Genomic DNA, 17,826 nt, shown 5'->3' on the forward strand with positions numbered 1-17,826 from the left:
GATACCTCTTTGAAAGAGGATACAAAGTCTATCTCCGATAGTCTTCGCAGGACGACAATTCCCAGCATTTTTGTGGAAAAGTATGGCCATTTGAACCGAAACCAATTTTATACCGATCGATCTTCCTCAGAGCAGGCCATCGGTTTTGGCGTATATAACATCGATTCCGAAGCATTTTTTCAACTACGCCGACCATGCTCAATCTGTATAGCAGAGCGCGCCGCAATCTTTTACGCCTTATTGATCATAAGTGCTTGTTCTCCAGACGAATATTTCATCTTCTCCGACAGCTTAAGCGCTGTCAAAGCACTAAAGTCTATGAAGGCAATTAAGAGCTCAGACTACTTTGTGAAATAAATTTTAAAGATCTTAAGCTCCTTTCCGAATATCTCTTGTTTGGTTGCCCGCTCATTGCGGTATTCTAGGCAATGAAAGGGCAGATCAATTGGCCAAAAAGGACGCTTCGGAAGGGTATTTTTTTTGATAGGCTGATCCTACCTCACGAGCACATGCGTGCCTCACAATCTCTCTGCATTGCTCGGTGGCAGAGTATGTGAGACACGGATGAGCTTGGGAGGTTTTTATATTCGACCCCAAGTTAGCTTGAAGCCCTGGTTCCAAGGCATCTTCGGAGATCATGCGTCCATTCCAATGATATCTGCAATTGCGTGTTGCAACGGTCAATGAATGCAGACAAGCCAGAGACAATCCTACTCAAAACGAAGAAAACTGACGATGGCATATCCCAAAAACAAACGGGATGAGATGATCACTCACGATACCGACCCTCGCAACCAACACCACCACGAATTTGGATGACGGAATTATGATTAATGGATCGATCAAGCTCATCCAGGATAAGGTGCCGTTTCACGGTTTGGAGAAGGAAATGTCTCTTAAAAAACCACGGGTAAGCGTCAAAAATTCATGTATCTTATCTCAGCTGAATACAGACATTAAAAAAAAAAAAACTTTTCCTTTTGCTACACATATCGATTAACACACGAGCAGTTTATTAAAATTTAAACAAACACGAGCAAGTTTTGTTCGAATGATAAGCATTTAGTGAGTTGTTTGATGGATAACTGGATAGTCGCGCTTCAAAGTTAAAGCGAACAAGCTCGAACGCTCTCATTAAAATTCGCAAATTAAAACCTCACACAACACCGGCGTTGGCCAACAATGGCTGAAAGTGACAATTGTTGGGTGGAAGAAGATGTTTGTGAAAATGTTGAAATACAAGTAATGTCGCTAGAATTTAACAACCAACAACCAACAACAGCAAATGGTCGTGATTCAGAGTGCTCGTCGGAAAAACCTCGCCGAAATTCTAGAAGCATCGTGGACAGTGCTTTAGATGTCTCACTGCTGACGGCAAACGCGAACCAGCTGCGGCTTTTGCTAACGTACAACGAAAAGTCGAGCACGTACTTCATATGCATTACGTTGGTCATCATCTCCCTGGTGCTGGAAGTTGTGGAAGGGTGTGCCATCATAATGAGGGTAAGAATAAATTTGGAAAATTGTAGCAAACTGTTCCTCCATCCCATTCTCACATCCACAGAGCAATCGAAATGCTGTGCCCTGGTTAGGCGGGATCATATCAATCTTAATGTGCATGATAACTGCCGTTTATGTTTTGTTGGCTACGTTCCTTGAGGTGTGAAATACAAGCTGATGTTACATATTTTTTAGAAACTCTTTTAAAGAAACAACAATGCGTATGTGTTTTTGGTTTTTGTCGTCGCTTTACGCTTTACAGAAGTAAGTATTAGTGCAAATAGTACAAGTAAGTACAGTGGGGTACAATTAACCTATAAAATAAGAATAGTTCAAGGTATAAAACTTATGTACCAGGATCTCAAAGATCTTCATGGTCCCGTTAAGATTCAATGCCAATCTCCCTTAAGTACGCTTAAGGTTAATGATTCTGTCAGCGGACGCCAGGCGTTAGCTTTTCAATAGGGTTAGCCACAACAAATCGAGTAATTTGACTGTTATCTTCAATTTTATTAAAAGGCCTATATTGAGCTGTAAACGGCACATTAGCAAACAAAACAAAACAAAAATAAAAGAATTTGCTCGATTAAATTAGAATGACAATTGTGATTGGTGTGAAGTGACTGGCTTATTATAAGCTCAGGTGTCTTTCATTCTTAAATATCTTTCGGACGTAAAATGAGCATCACTAAAGAAATGAGTTTTTCTCCATTTTATTGTTGTTATTTACTTTTAATTTATGTTGAAAGATTTTTTCAGTGGACCGTATATTTTAAGAGCCGTATTTTGTTGTTATAATTGATTGAAACTGGTTGTTGATCAACTAGTACCATTTGGCGGGGAATTTTGAATTTATATTACTATTTGTTTGGAATGACTTTAAACATTCTTAATTGCATATTTTAGTAAGACAATCAGAATATCACACTTCGTGGCAAGTTTTAAGAAAATACGATAAACAGAACAAATTATATGAGCAGTAGAAATAAAAAAAAATATACAAACTTCCGGCCGTAGCGGATAGGCGATTGTAGAACAACGTTTATTTGTTTGGTCGTAAAAACTAGTATTAACGTGATCTTGAACATTTTGAATCAACATTTCAGACTCAAAAAGCGCTTTAAATAAATTTTAATGATTGTCTTATAATTGTCCTTATAACTTTGGGAAATAATTAATGGTAACCCTTTGTTGAAAACATGAACTACTTTACATATTTTAATTTTCGGAAAATACAAACAGTCACATGATTCGTTTTGCCATACGCTTTTGTGTTCTGTTATTTGTTCGACCGGAGATTAAGGGAACTCAGCGGTCACTCAGCTGGCACTCAGACTCAGAAACGCAAAATGTTGGTAGGGTACGTTTCCGAACCCTGCCGAACTTTGACAGCTCGCAAGTGTCAGATCGATATATAAGCGACTGCGGAACAAGGTCGTTGAATATTTGGTGAAAACAACGTTGGGTGTGTCGGACGTACAAAACAAGAATAGTTCACGGAACGTACCGAACGTCTTTTTTACATCTCACTAGCTTAGAATCGGAACATTGATAGCAGATTTCTTAACGCAGTACAGTGGATGCTGCATCGTAACCTGCAGTTCAGTTGAATCATCTCAGTAGTTTACAAGTACGTATCGTCCCGGTTGGGCAAGTGTTGCAAATATGTTATCCCGCCTTATCGAAGGAATGTGCGTGTTAGCGAAAACGTGCACTCTTGCACGAAAATCCGGGCATTTTTGTCCGAAAATCCACCGCATACAGTGTCCATACAAAAACTGCGTGCGAAGAAGCGGAGAAACTAACAAAACATCCGATGGAAGATTTTTGCGACACAAGTTGGTGGAAGGTGCGTGAGATTGAACGGATTGAGAAAAAAAGAAGGAAAACCACCCGTGTGCGTCTGTGGCGGGCCGCATCAAAGCGGTGCGAGTGGGAAGGTGAAAAACGGAAAAAGCGCCCCCAGGCGAGAGCGAGAGAAAAAAGGGAACAAAGAAACGTCCGTTACAAAGGATAACGACGAATCCTTCCGCGTGCCGTTGTGCGTGCGTAAGAAGGAGAAAGAAACGCACCGAAAGAGAGGGACGATCGGGCCAGCTGCCGCACCACCAACCCGGTCCTTTACCGTTGCCCGTCACTCCACACAAACACGCACACACGCAGGGAGTTTTAACGATGCGATTCTGTGCGCGGCCGTTCCGTGGTTTCCGTTCCATGGAAAGTGGATGGCCGGAAGGTTCGCTTGAAAGCAGGTAGAAATGCAGGGCGAACCGCTAAAAAGGGCAGCGCGGAAACGAAACAAACGCACAAAATAAGCGCTTGCTTTCGGTTGCTATAGCAACGCCGCTCGGGGGCCTTCCCATCGGCCTTCCTCGTCGACCCGCTTTCGTACGTGCGCGTTTAAAGGTACTCAACGGCAACCGGGCCAGCAGCAGGTGGGTTGGCGATGGATGCTTCTGCTTGGAATGTTCCACCGTACAGCGAACGACGCTGCGGAATGCCAGCAATGCAATGCGCGAAACAGCTGTTCGTGTGTGGTTGTGTGCAGTTTGCACTACGATACCGTCTCAGCCAAAAAGGGGAGAGAGTGTTGCTTCGGTCGGACTGCTGTTTCCTCGGGCGAGTGTGCTGATGTGCCTGACCGACACTCCAGTAACAGTGGGCAGATAACCAAGCTTTAAAAGGCCCATGTGTGTTTGAGTGTGTTTCTGTAACCTGTTACACAGTCCGCACTCTCCGAACTGAACGTCTCCAAAGTTGTCCAACGTCGGGAAAACGACCTGGAAGGTTTTTGTTTACATCACCCGCACACTGACCGAGCGGACCACTTCACCTCGAAACTGCATTTGGAAGAGAAAAATACGCGCGGTAAAAATCCAACCCCAAATCAACTCACGCTCTCCCGTGTGCTGCAAGGGAAGCACACAGAGAGAGAGAGAGAGAGAGAAAAGAAGAGAGCAACTTGGTCGGATGATGATGTCAATCACATCCATCACCACAACTCCCCCCACCCAATCAGTGCGCCCACAGCGGTTTACTACGACCACAGCAAGTGTGAGTGAGAACGGTGGAGACGAAATAAGGGTTGAAGAAAACATACCGACCGTCCCGAGCGAGCGCGGTGGGTGGGTATAAAACCGCGACCCCAACTAACGGTCAGCTTTCAGTCTACTTCCGGACGAGCGAGCCGAGTGATCGTGTGTGCGCGTCGCAGCAGTTCAACCGCCATTTTCAACCTCCTACCGCCGTACGAAGTCTCTTGCCTTCCCATAATCCTGTCACAAACGATCTCCCCGGCCGTTACCAAGGTTTTCGAGGAGAAACCCTTCGCGTGTAGGTTTGCTTTGTCACTGCACGCGCTATTTCCAGCCCCCGAAGGGCTGTGCCGTTTTGTTTGTTTACCGAACGTGCGGTGTGAATGATGTGAAGCAGCGTGACTATTGCTCCGCCACTAACGCCGTCTTTCGCTTTTCTTGTATCGTTTTAGGACAGACAGAATGTAAATTATCCCGCTGGAGGCAAGGTTTTTGTTTTTGTGTTTGTGTGGAAAACCAGTGAAAACTCAAGGTGGGAACAAGTGTACATGGTCGTAACAGTTGAAAAATAATCGTTAAAACTAGCGTAAACGATCACAGGAGAGTTCAAGTGAAGAAAGTGTGTGTGTGTGCGGAAGGAAATTAGTGTGATTAACGAAGAGGCTTACGCTTAGGTAAGATTCCTGCAAACGAATAAAATACTTGCGGTGGTTATAAAGTTTTACGGCCCCAAAGCCTTACAAACCGCCGAAACGCGTGTGCGTCGTGTGTGTTTCTGTGCGTGAAGTGTAAGATTTTCTCGGTGATTGTGATAGAAGTACGGAAAACACCAGCACTCGATCCGCGGCAATCCATCCGAAAATGAATCTATCGTTTGCCGGCTGCGGTTTTCTCGGCATTTATCATGTCGGTGTTGCGGTCGCCTTCAAGAAGTATGCACCCCATCTGCTGCTGCACCGCATCAGTGGCGCATCGGCCGGAGCGTTGGCCGCCTGCTGTCTGCTCTGCGACATGCCATTAGGTAAGTTTGTGGGTCGGGGAATCCTTACAACAGGAAGGGCGCAAAGTCAGGTTGCTCAACGTGCCGGCAACACCTTCACGCGGCGGACATTGTCGCCTGGAGAAAGGTCTCTAAACGTGCCCAGGTTTTCGGTTACCTTAATCCCCGAGTACAATCGTTTGTCTGGGAAACGTGACGTGACGTCAATTAGAGATATCCTCTCCATCTCTTCCAACACGGTGCAGGTAGTTCGGGAACGTTCGCAGCGTCAGGTGCATTAAAAGCTCTTTAGCTGCTACCCTTAATTACTCTCATTATTGGCGATGTTTTTCCCAACTTCAGAAAAGGTACCGGGGTAACAGCATCTTCGTCATTCATGGTTCGCCGAGTAGATTATGACGACCCAAAACGCCGGCAGAATACATCACAAAGTGATGCTTGCCGACCTGACAACGACCCTTGGATCATTGATCCTCGCAAGCAAACGGGATTTTCTGTTTGATGTTGGGGCGGCTGTCAAGAACTTCCGATGCCGCGCCGTCGTCGATGTAGATGTGCAATGGCGCAAAGTGTTTACCGAACGCCCTTCGTTGTTTGCAGTCTCACATACAATCGCTCAATTCCATCGATCGAATAATCAGCAGCTTGTTTAGCCTCAAACACGTGTCCAACCGGGAACGGACAAGTTCTTTGCGTATCAAGCGGGGCACGTATTAGTCACGCCGTCTCGCCGCAGACAGTTCGCAGTAGCGAGAGTGCGGTAGGAAGCCTTTGAAATATCTGGCCTTTGGACCGAAATGCACCGAATAAAGGCTGATGATTTGTCTACCCCCCCTCCATGTTTCAACTACAATCAGCTGATTGCAATCCGTGGCGCTGGAACCGGGTGGAAACGAGAGGGTGGACGGTTGAAAGTTCGAGCTCCTTTGTCTGACTTTCCCCACACTTTGGGCGAGATTCCTTGAAATCGATCCTGCGGAAGGGGTTGAAAATTGATCCAATTTAATCAGCAACCAGCGATAAGCATCTCCCTATCCCTGTTCCCCATCGCCCTACCCACGGGTAGGAATCCGTGTGGGTTTATTCGGTGTCCCGTGAGCGGAAGGGGCTTGTTTGACGTCGCGTGGCCTAATGCCTATCGCTCTTTCCATCCGGACAAAGAGGCGATGAGATCACGCCTGCCGTAGGAAGGGATTTTCGTATCGGGAAACCTAAATGCTGCACTTTGGACGGTCTCGGTCTCTGTCTCGGTGGATGAGGTGGAGGATGAGGTGGAGAATCAACCGCGGCGGACATATGCATTGTGAGTGGACAAGGCAAAAGCTTCGAGAAGGAAGAATCGTCGTTATCAAACACACCGCCCAGAGTCTATCTAATCTATGATTCTATGATGAATTCGGGGTGGTGGGTTCACTCCCATTTGGCGCTATCTAGATTGAAAGAGTGTTGAAATGAATTTGCCTCATTCTAATCCTACCGATGATGATGATGAAGCCCCTAAATGATTGTATATGATCGAAAATGAATTAAAAAGCGCAACGCAATCAACAATCGTAGAAGAACCTTGAAAATGTGCGCAAATATTTCCAGTCTCCAGTGTCTCAGGGTCAAACGTGTACTACGCATTAGAAATGGGTTGCCATGATTAGGGAAGGCGGCCGATGGGAAAACACAACGCTCAAACGCGGCTTAAGAAACTTTCGACGCAGGAGAACTGGTCGCCCCCCTGCGTACTTTCGCAAAGCCCGGAACACAGGACTGTGCTGTGCTGATGACGCAAAATAGCTCCGATGAGCGGCGAGATTCTCGTGGTCAAGTTGATCAAGTTGGTCGTAAAATTCACGAGTGTTTCTGCCCTACCGAGTGGTCCTGGTCCAGAGGTTTGCCCGGTGGAACTCCAGCAGTGTATTTTACCGGCAGGGTTATCAGCTGTGAACCATACCACCTCCCTGTGTGCTCTAACTGTGTGTGTCTGTGTTGTGCGCTGATTTTTGCGGGGCAGCAAGAAGGGATTTGTTATTCTGAAGGGGGTGGAGAATGTTTTGGACTGTTCGCTTCTATCTCGGCGAAATGAGTAAAAAAAACACCTCTTAGGAATGCTTAAACCGCTTCTTCCTCTACGAACGGACCCGATTGTGTGAAGAATGTGTGAAGAATCCGTGCACTATCACGATCGGCCGGTTTTCTTTTTGTTCCGCATGTTATTTGGGTTATTGAACCGCGTAAGCACACTTCTCGTTCTCTTCTGCCCATTATCAACTTCTGCGGATGCTCTGCACCATCTGAAGCTGCGGTCTGCACGATCGCGTAATCGCGGTGAATTTAAAAAATAATGAAAACATAACACGTAAACATGTCCCTTTTTCTCCGTAAGACGACGATTCAGCAGACCTAGGGTAAGCTTTGTTTCGTTTTTGCCATAGTTTGTCCACCGTCAGCACTTGTGTTATGTTTGCTTGCGTAGTGCTTGAAGAAAACGAGTGACACAGTTTTTGTTTTCGGTGACAATCAGTGCGACACATCAGTGTCGAGAAGTTTTGTGAGCAAAACAGAGGTCATAATGACAAAGGAAAATTAGGTTAGTTTTGCTCACAAACCCGTCGCTTACCCTAACAAACTTCATTTCGAATGCATTCGTGCTTCGGGTTGTTGCAAAAGCGGTACAGCAAGCTGGCAAGTGTCCACCACGCGTTACATAGTTTGAATATATTAATCGCGCAACCTGGTAGGTCAGTTCTAGAGGAGCGCTGGAAGAGTAGTGCTAGAAACGATCGAGTTTCAAATAGCTCCGACTTCACAATACGCTTCACACACCTCGCCAACTTTTCATCTCTACGAGATGCGTTACATGCATTACAAATCGCCTGAAAGCATGTTGCATTATTGGCCATGCAACCGCTAACGAAACACTTTCCCTTGTCGGTTGCAGTTATTCCTCCCTTGCTTGCTCCAGCAATGATCAGGCCTTTCACTGCACACCGATTTTATTTCGCTCACGTGCATCGTCGGAGGCTTTCGTCCGTTCGTCATACCATCGTCAACACGCGTCCACGGCTGGTGTGGATATCGGATTTTATTGGCCTCCCCAGGCACATGGTCGCAAGCATGTCTGTTGTGGCGAAATTGCACCAATCGCTGCAGTACTCGCCGAGACGTAACGACGCTCATTTTTCGCAAGGTCAAAACCACGTGCCGCTAACGCGCTTTGGAGAAGGCACGTTGGCCTATGCTGCTGCCCGCGGCCGGCCCAAGTGCGCGCGAAATGGTTGTAAACAAGTTGGTTTAGTATCACTAGGCTGCATTCTTTCTCTGTCGCTCGGCGGGTTGATGGGGTGAAGTGGTGGGACCCGGTGGAGACACATGTGTTAAGTGGAAGCCTTAGCGATTGCTGTAAGTCGGAGGGCACCGGCTGAGGTCACACGCATTTGTTACAGGCCTACAGCCTACGGTGCGAACCGGTGGCATTGGGGTATTGCGAGAGCTCTTTTATTGCCTGCAAAATGGTAAAAACGACGCGGTTTATTGCTGATATCGATTTGCGGCATTAAAGGATCTTTCAAAAGTGAAATTGTTATTGTGCCTGTTGCGTTAAACGATCATGTGTTTGTGGATACACGAACGTCTGATTATTCAACTATGACAGATAACCGCTAGACACCGCATGCCTCTTGAAATTGGCATATGGATTTGCAACATTGCAGCGCACGTGACAGGAACCGGTGGACTTTGCTTTGCCAACTTCTCTTCCCATGCTTGCATGATTCAGAGGCTGCCTTCCTCAATTAGAATCAATTTCGCGAACGCTTGTCCTAGCACGAGGTTCTGTGTCACAAAACTCGTGCTGTTGCACATTGCCAGTTGTCACTAAGCTCCCAATGACCCGTGCCTCTTCCGAACAAAGGCAACTGAGGGCTTAGCAATCGGAGTCAGAGCAGAAGACTACTAACGTGGCATCGCGTGTGACGCAAATGATGGCATGATTTGTGTTGCTACAATAGAAAGCTAAACACACGCACACCACCGAGCCTAATGCACCAACCGTCTCCCTGCCCTGATGGCAGTTTTTTTTCCTATTGCTTTGTTTTGTTTAACTGCATCGCCCCATCGCTTTCATCGTCGGCCTTACGGACAGCCAGATTGCGATAAGAAAGGGGTTGTCGATTGATCAATTCAATGTTGCTAACAATACTGCAGCCCAACAACTCTGGGTTAGATGGTGTTCGATCGAGTCTGGCAAAGGGTGCGCGGTTTTGGTCGTGATAATCGCGCGAGCTCCAGTGTAAACAATGTGGTGCTCCGATTAGTTCTCCCTTTATCATGGGGGCACTATGAGGTGACCTGAAAAACGCGCCGGCATCACAAAGAGCTTCGGCCACTTGTCACCCACATCGGCGGTAAAGTAGCAGTTCCCTGGGTGAGCATTTTGAGCAAGCGAAAATGATGTTCTCCTGATCAAGCGATGATCATTGACTGATCATTCGCAAACAATAATTTCTGGTGCCCTATAAATTGGTACAAATCATGTCCGGCTTGCTAAAATAGTTTCCCTGACCAAGCAAACAAACTGATCGTTATCAAAAAGTGTGCTGCGGCTTTCATCTTCCCATTGATGAAGTTGGCGAGCTCTAGAAATAATGTCCAAAATTGACCCAACTGACCTGCTTCTTTAGAGATTGTCTGGCACACACATACTCGATTGATCCTACTGACCCGAAATGGGGTCTGATGATGATGCCAATGCCATGGACCCCAATGTCTGGTATGACGCGTTCGGAATCGGATGATCGGAAGCTCTCTAGACGAAGAGTTATGCTACAGACTCCAGGTCAGGGAATTGGAAGATTAACACTTTTTTATATGTTTCGGTGCATGGTGTCGTAACTCTTTCCGCTATGGACACAACACACTCACGCACACGGTTCTGGAGCGATTCGTGGTAGGTTTCTGATAAGAAACCACCATCGTGCGCTGCATTGACGTCAACATTCGCATTGAAACACGCAACCAAGGAAGAAGATGTCTAGAGAGTTGTGTTTTTGGTTGTCTCTGGTGAAGGAGAGCTGCCCCGCAGAACACTCGCAACGGGGGTTTTGTCTATTTAGCGTGTGGGGTGCCTTATCGGTGCGTGCACGGTGTACTAAGAAACCGCTTAAATTAATGTCGTGACGTGCCCTCGCAAGGCCAAGGGTTCATGGCGAGCTGAAGCATTTGTAGTTCGTTACGGTAGTGCGCATGTATGTTTGGATACGTAAACTAATGACCACCAGCGGGTAAATCACGGGTTTGAAAGTATCGATAAGTGTTTCATGCGTTGTGACCTTGAATGAGGCACGCAATTTTTTATCTCAACAATTGGCAAAGGGATTAAGCGAGATTAACTCCGGTAAATGAGCCTTGTGTGACGCAAACTTTACGATTAGAATGCACCTGCTTGTCGTAGGTTCGCTTGATGGACGAGCGGGAAATTTGACAATTTATTGCTTAAGTGCAAGTACCTAAACAGCAACCGATGTCCGGGGTGTGGATGTTGTTTTCACTAAGTGCATGATCAAGTTATGATCAATGATCGATAAAGTCGGGTGTTTTTGTTTCCGCTCGTAAACATCCGCCTGTGTGAAAAGCTGACAAACAAAACACATCATCGTCAGTCCGGAATCGTAATAACATGATCTCCAAACATTCCCACTGACCTAGGCGGCCATAACAAGCCGGATACCAATTCGTCTATTCTAAAACCCTTTCCGCGCGGGCAGCGGTCGTGTGTCATGTTGAAGGGCTCGTCCCGGTTACACGCACATGCCCCCTTGTTGTTGACGTCCACGACGGCTACGGTGACCTCGAGATTTTATCTTGGTACTCGCGTCTCTTTTTAACTCGCACGGGACCTACGTTCTCTTGTTCGTATAGTTTAACTGCGACGCAAAAAAGACACCCCGCTTCAATTGAGCCGAAGGGGGGTCTACGTTTGCGATTCAAAAATCCAGTTGACGGGCCTCCAAAAATCTAATCACCCGGTTCCTTCCCGGTGCCCCGTCGCCCGTGCGTCTTCCAATCGCTCTCTTTCTCTCCCACAGACACCCCGTTACGTGTGTATCTAGAAACTTCTCCATTCGTCTCCAAACGGGGCGACATTTCGGGAACTGCGTAGCTCGGGCCCTTTTTTTTCGAAAGCATTTGCTGCGAGTCGCAATCGCACGGTGAAGAGCCGGGAGACGGGAAAGGAGGCCGCAAGCTAGAAGGGCCGGCATATGGCGTGATCGGACACCAACACATAACAATCAACGAAGCATACCCCCACCAAACACGTAGCATAGCACGGTGTCGAAATCTATGCGCCGACTTATGTTGGGAAACAACCGCCACTACGGTGTGCGGCGCAAAAGACGATCTCGAGCTCGAGCGCGAGGTAGGGTAGGGTGGCAGGACGCGTCGCCCTACAGCGGGGAAGAAGGGTCGGAGGAGGAGTTGCCGCCGGACGACCCGCTTTTGAAAGACGGGTCTAATGCTACGGATGACTTTCGTCTTTCGATTGTTTGGAAGGTTTTTTTTTTTTGCTGTTGTTGGTTGGTTTCGCTTTTTTGGAGGCCCGTCCGCTACGAGCGTCCATTGGCTATTGGGCTGGTTTCCGGAGATGCTGTGGGTAGCGGCGTGTGGTGTGAGAAGCACGAAGCAAAGAAGGTGTGTCTGCGATGACGTCAACAGAAAACTTTCGAAAGGCAATCGAAAAAGGGCCGCCGATGCATTAACTGCACTGCACAGGTATACCCGGGGGGTTTTATGGGTCGTTCTCGTTCCGGGATAGAGAAGTGCAAAAAGTCGTTTTTTTATCGGGAATTAGATGCGCTTTAATGCTACTGTTGGTGCTATTAAAGTCAAGTCATTGCCTATTATCGATCGTAAAGTGTGTGCAAAGGGAGGGAAAAATGAGGAAGCCGCCAAGTTTATCTACATTTTGAATGACTTCATCGCAATCACATGTCTCCCCAGCTCCGCGTGATGTCGTTCTAATGCTTCTAAAGTCCACGTACATAACTATCAATTACACCTTGCAAACATGCTTTCGTTGGTATGATCTCGCCCAGCGAGCTATTATTAATACGCGGACTCTCGACATACCGAGCACCCAGCACAGCACCCTTTCCGTCACACGCCAGCTCGTGTCAGGTTCAAGTGGTTAACCTTGTCGCGTTGCGCAACCGGGTCTCGATTACGCATGCTCCACTATCACGCTGAAGCCATTTAACAAAAAAAAAAACTCCACACACAACTTAAACTATCAATTTCACCTGTAGCTAATCAATCGTTGTTTTCTCACCTTCACAGGAGAAATGACGTCGGATTTCTTCCGCGTGGTCAACGAAGCCCGATCACATTCGCTGGGCCCGTTCAGCCCACGGTTCAACATTCAGACCTGCCTGCTGGAAGGGCTGCAAAAGTTTTTGCCACCAGATGCGCACGAACGCGTCAACGGCAAGCTGCACATCTCGCTGACCCGTGTGTACGATGGCAAGAACGTGATCGTTTCACAGTTCAATAGCCGCGAGGATCTTCTTCAGGTAATGGTGCACCATTTACCGCTATCGCCGTGTACTCTCTCTCTCTAAACCATTTATCCTCCGTTTTCCGTAGGCTCTCCTTTGTGCCTGTTTTATTCCGGTGTTTTCGGGCCTGTTGCCACCCCGCTTCCATGGCGTGCGGTATATGGACGGTGCGTTCTCCGATAACCTTCCGACGCTGGACGAGAACACGGTGACGGTCAGTCCGTTCTGTGGGGAAAGCGACATCTGCCCGCGTGACAATAGCTCGCAGATGTTCCACGTCAACTGGGCCAACACTAGCATCGAACTGTCCAAGGAAAACATCAACCGTTTCGGTCGCATTCTGTTCCCACCGAAGCCCGAAATACTGTCCTCCTTTTGTCAGCAGGGATTCGACGATGCGCTCAACTTCCTGCACCGGAACAATCTCATCAGCTGCACCCGATGTCTAGCGGTCCAATCGACGTTCGTCGTCGCTGAGCAACCGTCCCCGAACCTGGAGGAACAGATCCTGGAAGAGTACGATCCGGAGTGCAGCGAGTGCAAAGAGTGTACGCAGCATCGAAAGAACGCGCTGGTGGGAAGCATGCCCGACAATGTGCTGACTGTGTTCCAGACGTACATCGAGCAGGCAAACAAGGGCCTAATCAACTGGGTGTTCCGTCATCGGGGCGGCAAGCTGCTGACTGCGCTTTCCCTTCCGGCAATTCTACCAGCCGATATCGTGTGTGCCACGCTGACTAAGTGAGTTTTCTTCGCTAGTGGAGCAGAGTCATTTTGCTTCAGTTCCTTCCCGCTGGTCGCACCCTTACGCTCCGCCATCACCCTTTATATGTGTGCATTGTAAAAGTAACTCTAGGTCGGAACCGTCGGTCCTTTCCTATCTGTTTGGGATCTGTACTTTAGACGCTCTTAAGTGCAATAATCATAACCGCTTTCCGCTACACCAACTCCCATTACCACCACCTCACCAATGAACCGCCTAAGTAGTTGAATTAGAAATCGTAACTAACCGCTAAAACACCCCTTCCCGTCCTATCCCGCACCTTAACAAATGTTGCTCCTCCTTGCTAAATTTTGCGCACCGCTAGCATCGTTGGTGGTATGATCGAGCAGAGACAATTCCGCTACCAAGTGCTGGGGAATGTGGTTTGCCCTGCAACAGGTCAGGGGTTGCGGGAAAAGCAACAGCCAGCCCCACAGCGTTCGAAATGTAACCATCTTGTATGCTCCTCCTCGTCTCGATCCGATCCCGTTCCATTTCCTCTCGACAGATTGGCAACATTGGCCGTCCCTGACCGGCAGCGTTTTCTAGCGCAGCTCGAGAACCGTCTAGCGTACCGGTAAGCGCACGAACTATCGATCCACATCCACGTGAGATGCTCCTGTGCTTGTCGTCCTCCTGTGCCCGTTCGTTCTATGTTCGTATGTTGTTCCTTATTTTCTGTTGGTGGTGGAAGTTTGGGTGTGCTGCGGAATGCTAGAGAAATCTTGATGCATTTAATAATAGGGCAACCTTACTGACTAAATGGTACGATTTTTCCACCAGGCTAATGGGTGCGGCACCATCGATAGGCAAACAGATTTGGGCCATGAGCGAGTTTGTGCTGAAGAACTTAAACACGATCCTGCTGAAGGTGCGACGGCGGCAAAAGGTAAGGTGAAGGTAAGCTCGTTGATTGTAAGCCGAGTAATTCACGGAAGTTTGTTTTTTTTTCCCCCATTTGCAGCAACAGCTGACAGCGAACCTACAGTGCCAGATTGCTCTCACGGAGTACAACCAAACCATGGCACAGCAGCATCACCAGCACAGTCATCGCAGCTCGATCATCGACATGCGAATGGATGATGGGTACGTGTATGCGTTCGTCCGGTGCATCTCCAAAGTCGATTGCTAACAGCGTTCCGCTTGTTCGATTATTCTAGCAAAACTTTCAGCAAAGAGATCACCCCGACCTACACCTCCGGACACCATTCGGCGATGGGCGATATCGACGCATTCGATCACATACTGCAAGTATCCTCGCATCACGACGCAATGTACGCTTACTACTACATGGACGAAGACAATAAGGTAACCGTTTTGAACCGCGTAAAGCCACAAATACAACTCCATCGCTAATGAATCCTTGAACAATTCTAGGTTAAGGTAACGGAGATATTCGATATGAGCGAAAGTGACAATCCTGCGCTACAAACTGCCAACGAGCTTGAGGCAAACCAGCAGCTGGAGTTCGATACCGACTGGGAAACAACACAGCCAGGTACAGGCCGGAAGAAACGTTATAGTTGGACGTCCACCATGGCACATTGTGTATGTCCACCTTTCCCATCACCATCTTTCGTTGGAGTGTTTTTTTTTCTAATACACTGTTGTAGCCTTCGTTTGCCTTTTGCAACATCTCGTTTGCCGAAGCAGTATTTTGACTCGTGTGTGTTTTGTAATTGTATAATTTCTTTTAACCTTGCAGAAAATTGCACACCACAACACTCTGCACGCGGTGTTTAATGTCAGGATCTTCCTTATCACTAACACACTGCACCCAACCTTCTACTATCACCACCATTTTATGTGTTGTATGTGACTGTGTTGTAACCACTCTATGTACGTTTACTGTTGTATGTGTAGCTCAAAGTAAAAAGAGCATGTAAATTGTATCTTTGCTTAATTTAATTTACTTTATTGTTAATGTGCGCTCTCTCTCTCGCTCTTTGATTTGGTCACCCTTGCAGATTTCCTCTACACCAACTCGTACGGTGGAGACAATATAATTGACATCGAAGAGTTGATCGATCCCAGCATCTTCATGACTGGCAACCATCATCACCTCATGAGCGGCAACAACAACAACAACAACAACAACAACAACACTGGCGGCCTTAGCACGCTCTCACAGTATCCGATCAACCCGTGGGAATGCTCGCAAGTACAAATTGAAGAGCTGTCAACCGACTTCAACGATCCCTCGCTGGAACCGGAAGCGGACCAGCAGACCAGCCTCATGTCCGAATCGGCAACGCTGCTGCTAAGCAAACCTCCCTCTTCGTACTCGATCGAGATGTAAACCATCAGCGCTGGCTCTCGCAATCTCAACGCTACACGGCCATACAGTTGATAGTTTGACGTGAACAGCAACCACGTGATCGTGCGAAAAGCACAAGCTCGTCGCATATCACAACCGGAGAGAGGGAGAGGTAACCGGCAGGGACCTTACTCGTGTCTGGGCGACACAAAAAAAAAACACAAAAGTTACCGGAATGATATTACCATTTAGTAGCGACCAAAGTTACCTTCCTTTTCGAGCCTCCTCCTCCTCCCCGGATTCGCGGGCTGGTTGCTTGGAGGCGCTTCAAAAGCCAAAAAAAGAAGCAAGCAGTGCCAAATCGACGCGGGACAGGAAAGTGGTTCCGTGCCCCGAGGAAAGCGTGGAGTGCACACGAAACAAAACAAGTGGGACCAAGGATGGGAGCTGCGACTCCGCCGCGCGTGGTTTCACAAGACTTACAGGTGAACTGATGTTTACACGAAAACAAACAAAAAATGTACATGAGTAGTTTTCGGGATGGATATAGTACGATAGCTGCAAGCAGGGACATGCATAGGTTTGCACGTAGGCAGGAACCTATTAGGAGTAGGGAAGGCACTTTCTTTTGATTTAAAAAAAAAACAAAATGCGGCTCCATCGCGTGCACGGTTCGAATAGTATGGCCAAGATGGCGTACATAGAGTATTTTATTTTGAATTATGTACGACCGTCCGGATCAGAGTATGCAATGGCGTGTTCGGTACCGGCTGACTGTATGACATTTGATGGTTGGGACGATCGTACGGTACGTAACTAATTTTAACGTAGAATAATTCTTCCTTCTTTCACCATCTCTCTCTCGATTTCATTCTCAACCAATTGTTCTACCATTCTCCTCTCCGCTAGCGAGGAGACCTTTTAAATCGCAACGTCAACCAAAAACAATACAAATTGATACTTTCATTTTCTAAGACAGCTTTCAGAAAGAGGCAACTTTTAAACGGATGTGATTTTGAATGCAAGTATATGTAAGAACGAAGAAAAAAAAAAGAAACGTTAGGTGGTGCGTAGTGGTTATGGTTCGTTTTTAGCAACCGATTAATTTATCAGCATCCCCCATTCCCCGCTTCCTCACTTCCGGCTCGTCGCCGTGTTCCTTTTTCTCGCCTCGTCGTCGTGAATGATATTAAGAAGAAAAAAAAACGAAAAAAAAACATGATTTTCACAAAAGGCTGTGCAATAGAAACAAAGCTGTTTTGTTTAAATGAATCCAGAGCAGAGGAGGTGAGCAGTAATAGTACCTGTAGAGGGGGATAGACGGCGCGACTAAACAAAAGGCGATATAGGAAAAGTTTTTTTTTGTGTAGCCGGTGTGAGAAGCGTTTGATTCCGTTTCCGTGCGTGTCCCGATGCCATGTAAAAGCGATAGAAAAAAGCAAAATTATTTAAACAAAAAATGGCTCGAACAAACAAAACAAAACGGTAACGGTACCGGGGAGCGCTAGAAAGGGGGAAAAGGACCAAAAGCGTTATCGACAAGGGAAAATATGTATTTTTGAAACCTAGTGTGTACGATTGAACGATCCCCTTGTCCATCAGTTCCTAGCCGAGGGAAAAACGCGTGACATTTTGTTTATTTATACGGTTCGATTTATCGATAGAATATATTTTGCGCGAAATAAAGAAACGAAACAGAAAAAAAAACGATCGAAACTTTTGTGTGGACC

General features: G+C 47.1%; 1 protein-coding gene across 7 annotated transcripts; it reads left to right on the forward strand.

Annotated features, from left to right (window-relative positions):
• The first annotated feature begins 2,950 nt into the window (after positions 1-2,950).
• On the forward strand, positions 2,951-17,796 carry LOC118503171 (1-acylglycerol-3-phosphate O-acyltransferase Pnpla3-like). Of its 7 annotated transcripts, none has more exons than XM_036036137.1 (10): positions 2,951-3,130; positions 4,988-5,556; positions 12,859-13,091; positions 13,165-13,817; positions 14,348-14,416; positions 14,623-14,728; positions 14,804-14,925; positions 15,000-15,147; positions 15,217-15,337; positions 15,807-17,796. In XM_036036137.1, the coding sequence occupies exons 2-10, from the start codon at positions 5,397-5,399 to the stop codon at positions 16,136-16,138; spliced, it is 1,944 nt and encodes a 647-aa protein (XP_035892030.1). In that variant the 5' UTR covers positions 2,951-3,130; positions 4,988-5,396; the 3' UTR covers positions 16,139-17,796. The 7 variants fall into 7 exon arrangements, with proteins under 7 accessions (XP_035892030.1, XP_035892031.1, XP_035892034.1 ...); XM_036036138.1 differs by lacking the exon at positions 2,951-3,130 and adding an exon at positions 4,637-4,833 and having other exon boundaries at positions 14,810-14,925; XM_036036141.1 differs by lacking the exon at positions 2,951-3,130 and adding an exon at positions 4,639-4,833 and having other exon boundaries at positions 15,217-15,387.
• The last annotated feature ends 30 nt before the right edge of the window (positions 17,797-17,826 follow it).

The sequence above is a fragment of the Anopheles stephensi genome, chromosome 2, assembly GCF_013141755.1.
Source record: "Anopheles stephensi strain Indian chromosome 2, UCI_ANSTEP_V1.0, whole genome shotgun sequence".
Classification (NCBI taxonomy): domain Eukaryota; kingdom Metazoa; phylum Arthropoda; class Insecta; order Diptera; family Culicidae; genus Anopheles; species Anopheles stephensi.